Genomic DNA, 17,779 nt, shown 5'->3' on the forward strand with positions numbered 1-17,779 from the left:
AGTGTTAACGTTAGCAGCACCACACTGCAGTATGGCTTAAATGACCAGTCAGCTATTCAATCAAAACTGGTATCTGGATATTTCTGGGTTAAACGGGAAACAAGATGACTTCTGTGTTGTTCGTGTATATTTGGAATGTTTATTACTTCCGCATATAGTTTTTGATTGAATAGAGTTCCAGCTCTTGTTTTCATATCAATCGCCTTGTAGTAGGTGCAGCAGGGGTTCTGTTTTTTACAGGATACTACCTCGCCATCTGTACTGAGTGTGTTTTCTGTCTGTTTGTGTCTTTGTTTTTTCCCCCTTTTTTCTTGAAGTCATTTTATTTTTATTTCTTAATAGCACAGGGTATGGAGAGTGCTTACTTGATGAGCCCATTTCTAGGCCATACAGTCTGTCGCAGCAGCTGCCTGGACGGATATACAATGTCAATAAACAATGTGAATTGATATTTGGGCCGGGGACACAGGTGTGCCCATATATGGTAAGAGAATGGACCACACAGATTTCAAATGACAGTTCACTGTCTCGTCCTACATTATTATAGTCTATGGTTCTAGACATTCTATACCAGAGTCAACTTATTCTGTCATATGGCTCTCTCTCAGCTAGGCCTTCTGTACAGTATGTGTTAAAGCAGTTGTTTACACGCTACTCCTCCTGTGATTGAATGTGCCCTGCAAACTGCTGGGCTTGATGTTTGTCAGGTTTTAGCTCCAGGCTTTGTTTAAAGGGCACACGCCTTGTAAGACATGGAAGAGTATATAGCACTGTGTGTGTGTTTGTGGATGGGGCTCAGGCAAGGGAATGGTAACTGTGTGTGTTTGTGGATGGGGCTCAGGCAAGGGAATGGTAACTGTGTGTGTTTGTGGATGAGGCTCTGGCAAGGGAATGGTAACTGTGTGTGTTTGTGGATGGGGCTTAGGCAAGGGAATGGTAACTGTGTGTGTTTGTGGATGGGGCTTAGGCAAGGGAATGGTAACTGTGTGTGTTTGTGGATGAGGCTCTGGCTCTGGCAAGGGAATGGTAACTGTGTGTGTTTGTGGATGGGGCTTAGGCAAGGGAATGGTAACTGTGTGTGTTTGTGGATGGGGCTTAGGCAAGGGAATGGTAACTGTGTGTGTTTGTGGATGAGGCTCTGGCAAGGGAATGGTAACTGTGTGTGTGTGTGTGTGTGTGTGTGTGTGTGTGTGTGTGTGTGTGTGTGTGTGTGTGTGTGTGTGTGTGTGTGTGTGTGTGTGTGTGTGTGTTTTATAGGTCCAGTGCCGCAGACTGTGGTGCACCAGCCCAGAGGGGGCCCAGAGGGGCTGCAGGACCCAACACATGCCTTGGGCTGACGGGACCGAGTGCTCTCCAGGAAAGGCAAGTATCAGAGAGACGTACCGCAAGATGAAAGGATCTGATAGGGAGAGGGAAGGAAATGGACAGATGGGGATAAATAGAAAGGGTGAGATGAAGAGAAAGATAGAGTGAGACGAGCACCAGATACTTATGTAGTGTGTACACGGAGAGAGAGAGGCTAAAATAGTTTCATACACATCTGTGCATGAACACACAAACACATTCACATACAACCAAGCCAGCTTTATCACTATGCTGGAGCATACTGGAACATTTAATGTTATGAACTATCAAAATACACCCCATAAATAACCACAAAGGAAACTTAGATATGAACTTTCTTTGTTCCTGCTGCTATTTAAATGACTCACAACTATAAAATGTATTTTTTCAAAAACCCAAATGACAAAAGAAAACAACAAGATCACAGAAATCTGCCAAGATATCAATTCACCAATGAAGACTCGATATAAACTCGTAGTTGAACATGAGTGGGATGTACGTGGCAGTTGCTCCAAATTCCTCCATTTGTTTAAACATGGATTTGTTTACTTCAGAGGCTATATTATTATTAGGCAATAATAGGCTTATGGTGGAGCTGTGAATGGAGGCTTGTGGAGATTTCCCTCTCCATTACTGCTTTAGTGTAGCTTCTAATTAGGCCCTGTACCAAACCCTTCACTTCCTGCCTGTCTGCCTGACATAAAAGGGCTGCGGGGCGGCCGGGCCGGGTTGCTGAGGTCCCATAGCACACATGTTCAGAGCCTGCTCTGGTTACACATTGTATTCCTGCACACAAACCAACCTCATGCCAAGCCTATGGCTATGCCATGCTCAGCACCGAGGTTGCCGCTGTTTAGAAAGCAGTCGTTGTCACCAAGGGAAATGGATTGTCCGCTATAAACTGAAACATATCTTCCCCCTTTGTGTTCACTTCCTCTCAGACAGGCACATTTGTAATGGGTGTCTTTTTGGGTTCCGTCTTTTTCCAGTCGTCTTGTCATTTTTCCCAGATTAACGTCAAAGGAGGTTGTGAAGTGCTTTCAGGATAATGTGTTGCCAGTGTGCAGACTAAGGTTTCCTACTATCATGCTCTTCCTCTCTCTCTCTCTCTCTCTCTCTCTCTCTCTCTCTCTCTCTCTCCCCCCCCTCTCTCTCTCTCCCCTTCTCTCTCTCTCTCTCTCTCTCTCTCTCTCCCCTTCTCTCTCTCTCTCTCTCTCTCTCTCTCTCTCTCTCTCTCTCTCTCTCTCTCTCTCTCTCTCTCCCCTTCTCTCTCTCTCTCTCTCCCCTTCTCTCTCTCTCTCTCTCCCCTTCTCTCTCTCTCTCTCTCTCTCTCTCTCTCTCTCCCCTTCTCTCTCTCTCCCCTTCTCTCTCTCTCTCTCTCTCTCTCTCCCCTTCTCTCTCTCTCTCTCTCTCTCTCTCTCTCTCTCTCTCTCTCTCTCTCTCTCTCTCACTCTGTCTCTTTCTTTCTCTCCACAGCACTGTAAACATGGCCAGTGCATTCCCAAGGAGCACGACGCCACCCCCGTGGACGGGGCGTGGGGAGGCTGGTCTCCGTTTGGCTCTTGCTCGCGGACGTGTGGCGGGGGCATCAAGATTGCCGTGCGCGAGTGCAACCAACCTGTGTAAGCACAGTCTTTGTAGTCATGCACATCTACTGGACTGTATCTCCCTATGAGCTGCAGTGGTCAATGTACCATAACATCAAGCCTCCTTAAATGAATTCTTTCCAGAGCAATTCTAAAGTACAGTCACAGCAGATTTGACGCTGTATCTATCTACCACCTTCCTCCAGGCCCAAGAACGGGGGGAAGTACTGTGTGGGGCGCAGGATGAAGTTCCGCTCGTGTAACTCAGAGCCCTGCTCCAAGCAGAAGAAAGACTTCAGAGAGGAGCAGTGTGCTGCCTTTGATGGCCGGCACTTCAACATCAATGGTCTACCTCCTAACGTGCGCTGGGTACCCAAGTACAGCGGAAGTAAGAACATCTCTCTCTCTTTACGCCTTCTTGGTTTTGCATCTTACTAACACAGAGAAAAATGAACTGGACTCTTAGGCCTTTAGAATGGGTGCCGTTGTAAGCTAACTAAAATTTCCTGTAGATGTGCACAAAGCATTCGGAGTCCCTCTGTGAATCGATGCGATATAGCATGAGGAGTTATGTGAACTTGTTGGAACATCCAAATGGTTGAATTTTCATTAGCCACTTTGAGTTTGAGTTTATTTTATTTTTACAGGGACAGTGCACATTAATCAACGTTTCAGTAAAAGTGCCGGTTTTAGCCAACCGGCTAATTTTCAACCGCAGTCCCTGGGCAGGTTATTAATAACAATTACAATATAGACAATCATTGAGCAGTGAGCACATGCAGAGCAACATAGGATAAGCAAGACGTAGCATACAGACAGAGCAACATAGGACAAGCAAGAAGTAGCATACAGACAGAGCAACATAGAACAAAAAGCAGCAAGACAAAATTCATAAAAGCAACAAAGTGTTTCCACACCTCACAAGCTACAGACAACATGGAAAGCGGCAATACACAGCTAGGGATTATGATCACAAATCTGATTGACCTTTAGCCATGTATTCATACATTTTGTGAAAGTGTGATAGGTGGTGCAGTTATGTGTGTCTGATGGCAGTGTATTCCAGACATGGGAAGCTCTCACAGAGAAAGCGGATTTACTAAAGGTGCTTTTCCTTAAGGGAACTATACAGTCACCTCTCATGGCAGACCTTGTAGATCTGCTGCCATATGTTTGGGTTTTCTGTTTAAAAAAAAATACTGAGTGGAGGGGGAGCCAGGCCATTTAGGATCTTGAATACAAGACATGCGTTGGTGTATTGCACAAGATTTTCTCAACTAAGAAGCTCATGCTTTCTGAGGATGTAACAGTGATGATGGCTATTGGGATTCCTATCAAGCACTTTGAGAGCCTGTTTGTAGACAGACTGAATAGGTTTTAACGTTGTACAGCAAGCTTGGGCCCAACTAGTCAAGCAGTATGTTAAGTGGGGGAGTATCATAGATTTGAAGTACAGTTTTGCTACCTCTGTAGTCAAACAATTTTGTATAAATCGGAAATGAGCTAGGTTGAATTTGGTTATCTGAATGACCTTTTTCACATGCTTTTTAAAAGAGAGGTTGGAATGATGCCAGGGTACTTAAAATCAGATACCACCTGAAGCTTCTCCCCTGACACATAGACATCTGGTTCAGTAGCATCTGTTGCCCTCTTTGTGAAGAACATGCAGACAGTTTTTTTCGCATTGAGATGCAAACACGAGTCACTGAGCCACTTTGTAACCTGGACCATTACAGTAGTGAGTTCTTTTGCAGCTTGTTGTTTGCTCTTTGCATGCACATATATCACTGTATCATCTGCAAACATTTGAACTTCAGACCCAGTACAGACAGAAGGCAGATCATTAATGTACAGGCTGAACAGGAGGGGCCCCAGTGTTGACCCCTGGGGCACGCCCACATCATAGCTAAGAGTGGGCAACAGCTCATTGCTCACTCTGACACACTGAGTTCTGCCTTCAAGGTATGATTTCATCCATCTCAAGGCACCCGGGGAAAAGTTGAACTTGGACAATTTTGTGATGAGAATCTCATGGTTAACAGTATCAAAAGCCTTCCGTAGGTCCAGAAACACAGCCCCAACAATGCCCCCTTTGTCCTTCTTGGACTTCACATTTTCCCGAAGAAAACAGTTGGCCGTTTCTGTGGAGTGTTTCGCTCTGAAGCCAAACTGCATGGAGTGTAATGTGAAGGGGCTGTTGTTGAGGTGGGCAATCAGTTGTTCTGCTACACACTTTTCAACAAACTTTGACATCACAGGTAGTATACTAATGGGCCTGTAGTTACTCACGTCGGCAGGGTCGCCCGATTTAAAGATGGCCGTTATGATGGCCGACTTCCATACCCTTGGAAACACCCCGAGACCAATAGATGTGTTGGTGACCTTAGTAATGGGGCCAATGAGTGACTATTTGTAGTTTTTAAGAAAGGTAGAGTCCGGCCCAAACACATGTTTTGCTTTAGAGTTCTTTAGTGAGCTAATCACCTTGTTCACCTTTGACTCAGAATCCTCCCTTATGATGAAGACAGGTTGAGCATCATTCACTCGCACTGATCCCAAGATACCAGTGGAGGGGTTCGGTGTCAGCACCCTGACAGTCAATAAAGTAGGAATTGAAGGCTATTGCTATTTCGACTGCATCCTGTGTTAGATTGTTATTCACCATGATTTCTAGTTTTTTTGCAGTGTTGATATGGTCTTTCCCTGTTAACTTTTTTAGATTCTCCCAGATCAGTTTAGAATTTCCCTTTGCTTCACCAATGATGTTAATAAAAAAGTTTGCCTTGGCCTGTCTGATTTCTTTCATCACCTTATTTCTCAACATGGTAAACCTACGTCTGTCATGCTCCAATTTGGATCTTAGGGCTATTTTTAGAACATAATCTCGTTGTTGCATCAATTTCCAGATTTCTCCATTTAGCCATGGAAGAGTGCTCTTTTGGCCAGGTTTGGATTCGATTTTCTTTAGGGAACCATTTATTGTCGTCTTTAATGAGGTCAGTGGACTGTTTTCACCATTCCCCCTTCCTCTTCTGTCCTGTAGTTCAGATGAAGGATCGCTGTAAGCTGTTCTGCAGGGTGGCTGGCAGCACGGCCTACTACCAGCTCAGGGACCGGGTCATCGACGGCACGCCATGTGGCCCCGACACCAACGACATCTGTGTGCAGGGCCTGTGCAGGGTGAGACTGACACACAGCCTTTAACGACCTCAGCCTGACAGTTAGCCTAATATGCCATTCGTAACAGTCATAAGAGCTGTTATAACAGCTGTCATGATGGCATTATTTTAAAATGAGGAGAATATTATTCACGGAGGTGTGGTTCTTCATTTTACTGTACTCTTGAGCTAAAGTCCATCGTCCCTATTACAGGCAACAGACTAAAACCAATTATACCAGAATAGAGTTTCACTGTGGTGCTATTTACAATAGAGAATTTCTGTCAGCTGTGTTACAGTTATATGAATTTAACACACTTAACCGGGTTCGATTCTATGTATTAGGAAACAATTTATTAGGTTTTATCCCTGCAGCCTGGTGGAAGGTTGCAGGGCACAGTACAGGATTTCATAAGAAATTCCACTACTTTAATGACATTTAATTCTGCCCCCCTTTCTTCTCCTCCACTTCCTTCTCCTCATTTTCCTTCCCTCCTTTCTCCTCCTCATCCCTGTGCAGCAAGCGGGATGTGACCATGTGTTGAATTCCAAGGCGAGGAGAGATAAGTGTGGTGTGTGTGGCGGTGACAACTCCTCGTGCAAGACCGTGGCAGGCACCTTCAACATGGTGCGCTACGGTGAGCCAAACTCTGTGTTATCCCAATGACTGAAAAGTGTCATTGAAACCTTTTTACTATTATATACTGACCGCTGACCTTGTCATGGTCACTCAGAGACGTTGAGTTCTCCTCTGCTGGTTGTGCTGCAGGATACAACGAAGTAGTGAGAATACCCAGTGGTGCTACAAATATTGATGTTCGTCAACACAGCTACTCAGGGAAACCAGAGGACGATAACTACCTCGGTAAGACTCAAACTCACGATCAAAACACTTTTAGGGGTCTTGTTGGCTGTTGAATTTGAAACATTAGCTGGGAGGATTTGATTTGTCACTGTCTGTCATGTCACAGTTCAGTATGTCTAACATTCAGAGGTTTCAACAGCTTTAGTATTCTCTGTATTCTCTTCTTGAGCAGATATGTTTTGTCTGGTTGTTGGTGCTACTGTAGTGTCCTGCCTGTCCTCAGCGGAGAGATTTGGAGGGCCTGTTGAACTTGGCATGTTGGAGAGTTTGTGGCACACATGCTAAAACATTAATTACCCAGAACTCACATAGCCCTCTGGGTGTAATTTCATTCTCTCTGTGCTGCTCATAAAAGTGTAAAAGCTACTATGCTTGTGTTTCTTGGTGTTTCTTTGTTCGCGTGTGCATGTGCGTGCGCGTGTGACTCTCTGCGGGTGCGCTGGGGCCTAAGGGGGAACAGGGAGGGAACATTGGGTAGGGGGGCTTGTGGGAAGTGGGCTGGTCTCTGTGGCCACATTACTGTGATGTGTGAAATGGTGAGGAAAGTAACTCAGGAAATTAGCTCCATAATCGCATTAGTGTGAATGTGTGCAGCAGACTGTCTGATGAACAGAACAGGAGGACTGAGATTCCTCCAGTAGAAATGTAGGATTATTTTACCCCAGTTAGGTTTATCTGCTCTCTGTTGCAGGCCTTGCTGTAAATGAAAACATCAACTGTCATGCTGCTCTATGTTTTATCACTGTGTTAAGTGAAAGTTTGTTCACAGTTGACTAACTCTTTTTTCAAAGCCAACTCTAAAGTCTGCCCATGCAAACACTATGTTCGATTTCCTCAAGAGAAGGAAAAAGGAGTTTAGCGAACTTAATAAAGACTTGGTGGTTTTGCACCCTGTCCCGTACTGTACTTTCAGAATCTTATGCCATCTTATTTACTCATGTCAGTGTCACCTCCTCTGTCTTTTTCTCCAGCTGTTTCAAACAGTCGTGGGGACTTCCTGCTCAATGGCGAGTTTGTAGTCAGCATGTTTAAAAGGGAAATCAAAGTGGGCAATGCCGTCATCGAGTACAGCGGATCCGACCACGTCATCGAGAGAATCAACTGCACTGACCGCATCGAGGAGGAGATCATTGTCCAGGTAACAACTCCTTACCTGACTGTTGAGAAGGTTATGATGCAAATGGAACAGTGGAACTGTACTGATTGTTCTGTTCTTCTGCCCTCCGATCCCTCCTCAGGTGCTTTCTGTAGGTAACTTGTACAACCCAGACGTCAGGTACTCCTATAACATCCCCATCGAGGATAAACCCCAGCAGTTTGTCTGGGATGCCTACGGGCCCTGGCAGGACTGCAGCAGGCCCTGCCAAGGTGAGGGATGGGAAGGGAACGTAAGGGGTGTGGTTAGGGGGTTAAAGAGAAGATGAGGGGTGTCGGAAAGGTTGAGGTGGTGGAGAGGTGTGGGCGTGTAGGAAAGGAGGTGTGGAGGGAGGTGAAAGGTTGAGGGAGAGAGAAGGTGAGGCTTTATGTGGTTGTATCGGACCACTATTAAATCCAATATTGGCTCCAAGGCTCTTGCAACCATGTACTAAGAAATTCTCATGAAATAGTGGAGAATAGTGGACCATACAGTGTTGTCAGGGCGGTGAGAAGCATCAGGAGTCAGATGGAATTCAGGAGCAAAATGCTGGTATTAATTAACAGATGTAGAAGGTGAGCTGGATAGACAGTATTAATATTGACAGGATGTTGATGGACACTGACTTACAGACTTATAGAGTCAATATACTGTGGCTACATTTGCCTTCTAAGACAGAATAATAATAATAATAAATGCCATTTAGCAGACACTTTTATCCAAAGCGACTTGGCTGGTCCCAGGAATCAAACCCACTACCCTGGCATTACAAGCGCCTTGCTTTACCAAATGAGCTACAAAGGACCACCTTCAAAACAAGACAGAGCACCTTTAACTTTGACGAAGCGTCAGTAATTCCTCACAGTTTAGCAGAGTCTGGGACAACATGTCAGTCCAGCCTATGCACTCTTGAAAATTCTTCTTCTTCTCCTGTAGTGTTTTAGGGCAGACTACACCTGAAACGTTGTATTGCCGCCCACTACTGGATGCGGGAAATAAAAAAGGCGGGAAATCCATAACAAAAAAAACTCAGTTCTTCTAAATCCACTCAGAGCACTACTCAGATCTGGTGACCTGAGAGGATGGAACTTCTGCTCCATTCAGCATGCAGCTCCTCACCTGTTTCATCCTTCATTCCCAAAAAGCGTCCAGCTGCAGATAAGCTGATATTGATCTTTCTTGAGTTCTTAGCCACTCCTGCAGTGCAGTTTATCACCATAGCAATAAATGACAAAATATTGACTTTCTGCTCGACAAGGGTATCTGGATCCTGCACCTTGCGAATGGAACCCACAGCACTGAACTTTGGCGTCTCCATGGCAACCGAACCACTAGAACATCATTTAACTTTTCTCGCAGCCTCTGCTTAGGAGACACGCTGAACAGCGTTTAACCTAGCAATCTCTGCCTCCTTCACCCTTACAGGACATTTCCATTGAACGCGTCAATCGCCGAGCACCAACTGTTCCAGGAATTTTCATTGCGATCTTCTTAGCCCTAACTTCTACATAGAATCCAGAAATCACGCCCTTGATTGGTGCCCTGCTCCGAAAATCGAAGGCAGTCAACTCTTTCTCCTTGAATCTGCTAAGGCGCAACGCGCACTCCTTTTGTTCTGCCGACATACAAAAATCTACGAAATTCCACTTCTGTTCACCCGAACGGATTCCACAGTACACCATCTTCAATATCTTGGCAACATAAAACGGATCTCCCAGGTACATCTTCTTATCCTCAAACTGCCCTCCTACAACAAACGGTGAAGTAGTTGTGCTAGGAGCAGTAGGCTCACTAGACAGCGTTTTAACTGTGATTATAGCGCTCTTTATCCGTCCTTTATCGACTGTAGTCCATCCAACATTATATTCCATCCAGTATTGTCATCAACTTCATTCTTAATCTCATCTTTGCTGGCGCCACCAGATTCAAACTCGGTGTCCACTTCCGCCATTCTCTCTAGCTCTCGCAATCAGAGATCTTGCCCTCTTTTGAAAATAGGCATCTGAACAGGTTTAAAGCCCAACCCCTAACACTGGGATAATCCCAAAAGCATCGAAACAAGTATTTCATCAATTAACATTAGCCTAATAATTCCCTTCACAATTAGTACTTCTCAATAGTTATCATATCAATGACCATTCCATAATACATTTCATCATATGAGGACAAAATATCCCATTAATGTTCAATGAATATACTATAGATATTTCGAAAACCTCCCTCAACATAGAACATTGTAATGGGCAACTATGATGGATAACAATGATGTATAACTATGATGGAAAGCTATGATGGATAACTATGATGGATAACAATGATGTATAACTATGATGGATAACAATGCGCATGTGACCGGTCGGCGTGCTCTCCAAATCAGTCCACAAAACAATCTGCAGTGGAGAATACAGATTGGCGATACAAATGTATCTTTTCTTCTAATTAAACAATGATACATTTCTACTCGCAAGTGACTTTTTCTCTAACAACAGTGGGACATGTTTCGCGTTATAGGAATATGCTTGAAAACATTAGCAATATGAACAACCATTAGCAAACCATTAGCAATAGAATGAAATGTCCAAAATAACTTTAGAATATAATCTTTGAAGATGTAGGGCTCTATTTGAACAACCTAACACAATGGTAAATCTAAGCACTGGTGGTAACGCTATAGGTCTGGGCATGTGTCAGAAATATTTGTGCTATTTTTACAGTGGGAATTATGGGCGCAATAGCTGGCGGTGGCGTGAAAGCACTGGGTTTTTGATGAATAAATCAATTGTAGGTTGGCGGAGGGCTTGATCATTCACTGGCCAATCAACGTGTTCCATGGCTTAATACTACAAGCCGTTATCTCAAGTTGTGTAGGTTATTGACCTTCTTTGTGTTGCCATCAACTTCAATTCGGCTGGGGAGCACAGCAATATTCTCCTCCGAGTCCGTTTATTATATAGCATAGGCTACAGTAATGAATAATAGCAACAGGAAAATACAGCTTTGGCAGTCAACATTGTTGTACTTGCTTAACCTATAGGCCTATACAGGTCGCTCCACCCATTGGGTGCCTTTTGAGTAGTGTATCTTGGTGATTTATTAACTTAATTTAAACATTCTGTCATAAAGAGCACATGTTCAACTTAATAAAAAAACGTGTTTTCACATCTCAAGAGGTTAAATAAGCAAAATTACGATAGTAAGTGCCAAGTAAAGTAACAGGGTTGATCATAAGGGTTGACGATTTCATCTTAAATCAGCCATAAATACCCCTGTTATGGGGAGAATGGAAGCTTGTTGTGTGCAACAGAGAAGGTCAATTAAATTCAAGCTTGACAAAAAAACATTGAAATTGTTAAAACATTTCTAGTCTGTCTATGTATGGGTCACAGGGTTGACATATTATGCTTGACCCGCTCAATTTTCCACCACAAACATCCGAAAATGTCAAAAAAGATTAGAACCAGCTCACCTGCTTTTACACTAGGGTTTGACTACAATGTTTATTTTAGTTTTTTAAATTGTATTAATAGGAATAGTATTACCATATTAAAATGAGAGTTCAGATCGCATAACAGGGTTGACCTTAAAATGAGGGGAAAAAATGTTATAAATGTTTTCAGGAATCACTAATCACATTAAATAAATGAATAACAATTGCTACAAAGCAACATAATAACTAGGGCTTTACAATGATGGTGAAAACTTTGAGAAATGCTGTGGTTAACTCACAGAGGGTGTACTGAGGGACATGTCAAAATGCTGTGGTTAAGTCACAGAGGGTGTACTGAGGGACATGTCAAAATGCTATGGTTAACTCACAGAGGGTGTACTGAGGGACATGTCAAAATGCTGTGGTTAATTCACAGAGGGTGTACTGAGGGACATGTCAAAATGCTGTGGTTAACTCACAGAGGGTGTACTGAGGGACATGTCAAAATGCTGTGGTTAAGTCACAGAGGGTGGTCAGAGGGACATGTCAAAATGCTGTGGTTAACTCACAGAGGGTGTACTGAGGGACATGTCAAAATGCTGTGGTTAAGTCACAGAGGGTGGTCAGAGGGACATGTCAAAATGCTGTGGTTAACTCACAGAGGGTGTACTGAGGGACATGTCAAAATGCTGTGGTTAACTCACAGAGGGTGTACTGAGGGACATGTCAAAATGCTGTGGTTAAGTCACAGAGGGTGGTCAGAGGGACATGTCAAAATGCTGTCAAAATGCTGTGGTTAAGTCACAGAGGGACATGTCAAAATGCTGAACTGTGGCACTTTAGCAAATCTTTATTCATATTAAAAAACAGATGTATTTAATTTTACATCTGGTGTATATTATAAGGTCACTTTATTTAATATAACAGGCTTTTAAAATACTATATTGGTGCACAATTACTACTGAAAATATCACTCATTTCGTGGAACGACCCATACATGCGTGTCTTTACGCATGACACTTCTTCTGAAATAAAGAACACTAGGCTCCCTTTAAAATGTATTGTAGACTATGTGTGAGGCACATTTGCAATAAGCAAAATATAGGCTTATCCATCATTGATGTGGAATTATAGGACTAAATCATTTGAATAAGAAAAGAGGAGTGCATTGTTGGTAACTGGACAAGAGGCACTCTGGAAATGGGGATGGATCTCAGCGAAACGGTGTATGCAGGTAGGCCTATGTGAATTGTGAATACTGCAAAAGCAAAACGGCAAAAGCCTCACCAGTAGACCATTTAGAAACCTTTTATGGATGGGCTACTTGGCTTATGCATGACCAGGATAAGAGAGATACCCAACTCATTGTTGTTGAACCAGCTTTCATTATAGTAGTCTAGGGGTAGCCTACTGAGGGCTTGGTTTTTAATCTAATGAAATGAAAATCAAGAAATTGTTACAGGAAAATAACTTCAACGTTTCTAAAAACGAGGGTCACTGGCATCATCTCTCGCTCCAAGAGCTGGCTAAAAAAATGTAGCCTACAATACATAGATTAAAAGGGGATGTCCGCTTACTGTTTTGCTGCTCCCAAATGTACCTTTTAATAAAGCTTGGTGATAAAGATTTATTAAAAAGCTATCTCTAGAACCAAACCCTTAATTGATAGTCTTGGCTTCTTGGTGAATGAATAGGGCAGGAGAAAAAACAACAGCCCCATGGCTATGCTTGGTTTTAAATTAAATTAAACGAAATGGAGAAAAAAAACATTATATTACAACATATTTAAAAATATATAATTTTCAATATATATATGTATTTTTTTTTTAAATGAGAAAAAAACTGTATATATACAAGTATACAAACAGACAATGATAACATATGCTAGGGTGTACAACAAGTTCTAGATGATACAAATATCTTTTTTTAACAGCTTTCTTATTAGAAGAACGTACAAGTGCTCTTAATGTATTGCTAAAATTCCTTATAGAAAACACGGAAGAGTTTTTTATTAGTGAATGTACATTTATGAATATTACATGTTTCATTAGCACAATTAGATTTATGAGGTAAAACATTTTTTCTTTATCCTTATTACAGTTAAGGAAACCGAGCAGCACATTCTCCCATAAAAAATAAAAAAAGTCATCAAGAATATTAACAGTATAAAACTATGAATATCTTGCCATAATTTCTTTACACGTAGACAATGCCAAAATAATTGTAAAACTGTGTCTGGATGCTCAACACAAAGAGTACAGTTAATGTTAATGTGTTTTCTGAGTTTCTTCGGGTAGTGATTCTGGTTACACCTCTAAATAACATGAAAGTTCCAGATGGAATAGCATCAAAGACTATGGCGAACTCTCTAGGTGTAACAAGGATATTGTAACGAGATTTTAAAAAATCCTCATAATTGAGTAACATTCCTTCTGCATTAAAAAGTTGAATCACCAGCAGCATATGATTATTAAACCAGTTGTTAAAAAATGAAGACTTGTTTCTATACAAAATATCCGTATTGTTCCAAATGAAATGCCTATGCGGGGAAAAGCACATATCTCTTGTTCCATGAGCATGCGGGCACTGTCCGTCACGGCTGGACAGGCTGTGCATCCGCTGTCAAAATCAATGTCATTATCATCCACATTACCGTTAAGACCTGCTTTTGGTGAGTCTTAAATCACTGAATGAAAATTTCACTTGTGCCAGTTTTAAAGACACGCCTCAAATATTCCCACCATCCCACCTCAAGGCAAGTAAGCTGATGTCAGACAGGTAAATTGCTGAACCTGGCTGACAATAGAGCCTGCAGTGTATTTCTTCACTAATACATATCTATTTATCTATGGGGATTTACTGCCAGTTTTACTGATTTACAGCTCATAATGCTTGGTTATAACAATTAAGAACAGAAGGTATAGGAGGAAGAGTGATGTTTCTTAGAAAGATTTGTTTTAAATAAAAACGATTTTGCTATGATTTAAACCACACGATTCCTGGAGGCACACACTCCTGCTGGTTTTCCGTCTTGCCTTTTGACAAGTGTCTGATTTAGACTCCAAAGAATTCAAGCTTGCGTGGACTTTCTAGCCAATCGATTTATTGATTCAATGCCAGGTACTGGGAGAAACTAAAAGCAGCAGAACCATGACCAAGGAACTAAACCCTCTCTCCCACCCCATCAGGAGAGCGTAAGAGGAAGATCCTGTGTAGTAGAGAGTCGGACCGTGTGGTGGTCTCAGACCAGAGGTGCCATGGGGCCGCCAGACCAGCCATGGTCACAGAACCCTGTAACGCAGAGTGTGAAATCAGGTACTGCCTAAACCACTCTCAATCGCTTTATCTGTCCATATTGCAGATTTATTTTTGATCACTCTCAGTCTTTATATCTGTGATATGTATGCTGTTTGATACAAAGTTCAGTTTTATCCTGTCAGCGTCTTTCACCTATGACCTTTCCTGTCTGTGTAGGTGGCATGTGGCGAGGAAGAGCGAGTGCACAGTCCCATGTGGGGTGGGATATCGTACGCTGGAGATCTACTGCGCCAAACTCAGCCGTGCCGATGGAAAGACCCAGAAGGTGGACGAGCGTTACTGCAGCAGTCAACGCAAACCTGACGACAAGGAGAGTTGCCATGGAGACTGTAACCCAGGAGGATGGGAGTACTCATCTTGGTCAGAGGTGAGAATGCCTGTTATAGTTTTAAGGGATTTATAAAAAGAGAAGGAAAGGTTTAATATGTGTGTGCATGTGTTGCAGTGCTCCAAAAGCTGTGGAGGAGGGTCCCGGCGTCGTGCGGCTGTGTGTGGAAAGTCTTCTGAGGCAGGAAGTGATGAGAGCAAGTGCAGCCAGAGAGACAAGCTGACCACCGTCCAGAACTGCAATGAGTTCCTATGTCCTGCGTGGAAGACCGGAGACTGGTCTGAGGTCAGTTCTGTGGAGAATGTTTGGACTACGCTTTGGGAATGTTGCTTAGCATTTGAAGCTAATCATTTGAAGGTAATCAGACCGGAGACTGGTCTGAGGTCAGTTCTGTGGAGAATGTTTGGACTACGCTTTGGGAATGTTGCTTAGCATTTGAAGCTAATCATTTGAAGGTAATCAGACCGGAGACTGGTCTGAGGTCAGTTCTATGGAGAATGTTTGCTTAGCATTTGAAGCAAATTGAGGAATTTTGAACCCAGGTGGCCTTTTTACACTACGATCAGTTCGCAGCCAAATCAGGGTTCTGATTCTACACCTGACAGCAGACATAGTGTAAAAAATAACATTTGTAGGACAGAATTATGGGAATAATCTTGAATTTGTTTGACTAAGGAATTCTACTCCTATAATATAAAGAGGAAGTATTAAACATGTAAAAATGACTGGGCGCCAGGGAAGTTGGTCAAAGGAATGTCTTGTCATGTACGGTGCACTACTGTACCCGTGTTTGTGGGGTAGTAACTAGCTTTATTGTGTAGTTTACACGTTCTCTCCAGCAGTTCAAAAGGCTTTGAGTGCACCTACACAAACAAACACTGTACACACATAGCTAGCCTACTGTACATGTCAATCTATGTGCCCCTGTTTCTCATTGTGCCCGTTGGCTGTCGCAGTGCCTGGTGACGTGTGGGAAAGGGTACAAGCATCGGCAGACATGGTGCCAGTTTGCGGAGGACCGACTGGACGACCGCTTCTGTGACTCGATGTCCAAGCCTGAGTCAGTCCAGACGTGTCAGCAGCAGGATTGTGCTTCGTGGCAGGTCGGACCATGGGGACAGGTGAGTCACGCGTGTTGTACAGTTGACATACCTGTAGAGTGACATGTTATGTGGCAGGTAATATTATGATCTGTTTGCCGGGTGGCACACACTGTGTTTCAGGTGACATCTGTGGCTTCCAGTCACCCCCTGTCCCTCAAAGACTATAGTGTTGTGTCTTGTAAAAGCTAACGATTATCTGAACTTTCTAATATTAGAATATGACCCAATGAAGCAGCTATTTTTACAATCTATCATAATAAACCCATTTTGCTTCAGAGTTTTAGTTATGTGTCCTAGAGGCTATACAGAGCCTAATGTGATTTTAAAAAACAACTTTCTTCAGATCACAGGAGGTTGGTTTAATTGGGGAGGATGGGCTTGGGGTAATGGCTGGAGCAGAATCAGTGGAATGGCATTCAATACATCAAACACATGGCCATTCCATTTGCTCCTTTCCAGCCATTATTATGAGCCGTCCTCCCCTCAGCAGCCTCCACTATTCCAGATGTAGAACAATGACAGGAGAAAGACAAGCCACTCATTTAGTCTGTCCCCCATTTACTCTGCTGTTTAGGCACATGGCTGACCGTGCCAAAATAAGCATATACAATCTGTACACAATCTGTGTCGACATACTCCCCTATATTTATGCTTGCTAATGCATTGCCAGTTTATATCTCTCAGGACGCAAAAAAAAAAAACCTTTCTCTGTAGCAATCCTGTAGCAAGGTGTCGCAACGTTTTGCAAATCAAAACTGGGCACTTCATCTTAACACAGCTTGTGTGTGCAAACTGCCTGTAAGCCTAAACGTGTGATGGGAGATTAGGTGTTCCTATACCATGGCATAGGCAATCATGTTAAATGTATATTTGAAGCTGTTTAATGAAGCGCGTGGAATCTTAGCTGAAGTTGCTGCCACACAAGTTTGACCTCATTTCATTGGAGTCAGTGAGGTAGAAGAGAGTGTGGTGTGTACCCACTGACTTGGCTACAGTGGAAAAAAGAAGTGGAAAGTAGATGAGTTACTCATGCATTATGATCCTGAAGGCTGTTATCTGCTGGCACTAGTCTGACCAGGCTCGTCAGGGAGTGCACTTCTTTTCCATTCAGTTACTCATTTTTTGGGAAGATTTGCTACGTTGGCTTGTTTTTGTCCCTCTCTGACTTTCTCTTTCTCCCTCTCTATCTTTCTCTCCATTGCTCTCATTCTTCATATCTCTCTGTTCTCTTACTCTCTCTTTGGTGGACTCAGTGCACTACCTCGTGTGGACCCGGCTACCAGATGCGAGCTGTGAAGTGCGTTGTGGGGTCATACGGGTCCGTCATGGACGACACTGAATGTAACGCTGCCACGCGGCCCACTGACACTCAGGTAAGGACACTGTCCACTAAGACCCATCTCAACATCTCTAGAACTTCCACTCATCTCCTCTGCACTGATCTGGACAATTGACATGGGATAAGTGAAAGCCATGGGGTGGATTCCTTCTCATTTTGGGAAAATGCTTTTATAT

At 43.1% G+C, this 17,779-nt stretch overlaps 1 protein-coding gene across 1 annotated transcript in view; it reads left to right on the forward strand.

Moving 5' to 3' along the window:
• Nucleotides 1-17,779, forward strand: part of LOC109891530 (A disintegrin and metalloproteinase with thrombospondin motifs 9) — a 72,954-nt gene that overhangs the window by 11,284 nt on the left and 43,891 nt on the right. Inside the window, exons 10-23 of the mRNA XM_031825014.1 lie at nt 343-484; nt 1,258-1,362; nt 2,821-2,966; nt 3,137-3,318; nt 5,974-6,110; nt 6,609-6,726; nt 6,858-6,953; nt 7,925-8,091; nt 8,192-8,321; nt 14,704-14,830; nt 14,990-15,200; nt 15,279-15,446; nt 16,118-16,282; nt 17,518-17,637. Coding sequence (XP_031680874.1) covers nt 343-484; nt 1,258-1,362; nt 2,821-2,966; nt 3,137-3,318; nt 5,974-6,110; nt 6,609-6,726; nt 6,858-6,953; nt 7,925-8,091; nt 8,192-8,321; nt 14,704-14,830; nt 14,990-15,200; nt 15,279-15,446; nt 16,118-16,282; nt 17,518-17,637 — 2,014 coding nt within the window. The remainder of the gene's footprint in view (nt 1-342; nt 485-1,257; nt 1,363-2,820; nt 2,967-3,136; nt 3,319-5,973; nt 6,111-6,608; nt 6,727-6,857; nt 6,954-7,924; nt 8,092-8,191; nt 8,322-14,703; nt 14,831-14,989; nt 15,201-15,278; nt 15,447-16,117; nt 16,283-17,517; nt 17,638-17,779) is intronic.

This window comes from Oncorhynchus kisutch, linkage group LG5 (genome assembly GCF_002021735.2).
Source record: "Oncorhynchus kisutch isolate 150728-3 linkage group LG5, Okis_V2, whole genome shotgun sequence".
NCBI classification, from domain to species: Eukaryota; Metazoa; Chordata; class Actinopteri; order Salmoniformes; family Salmonidae; genus Oncorhynchus; species Oncorhynchus kisutch.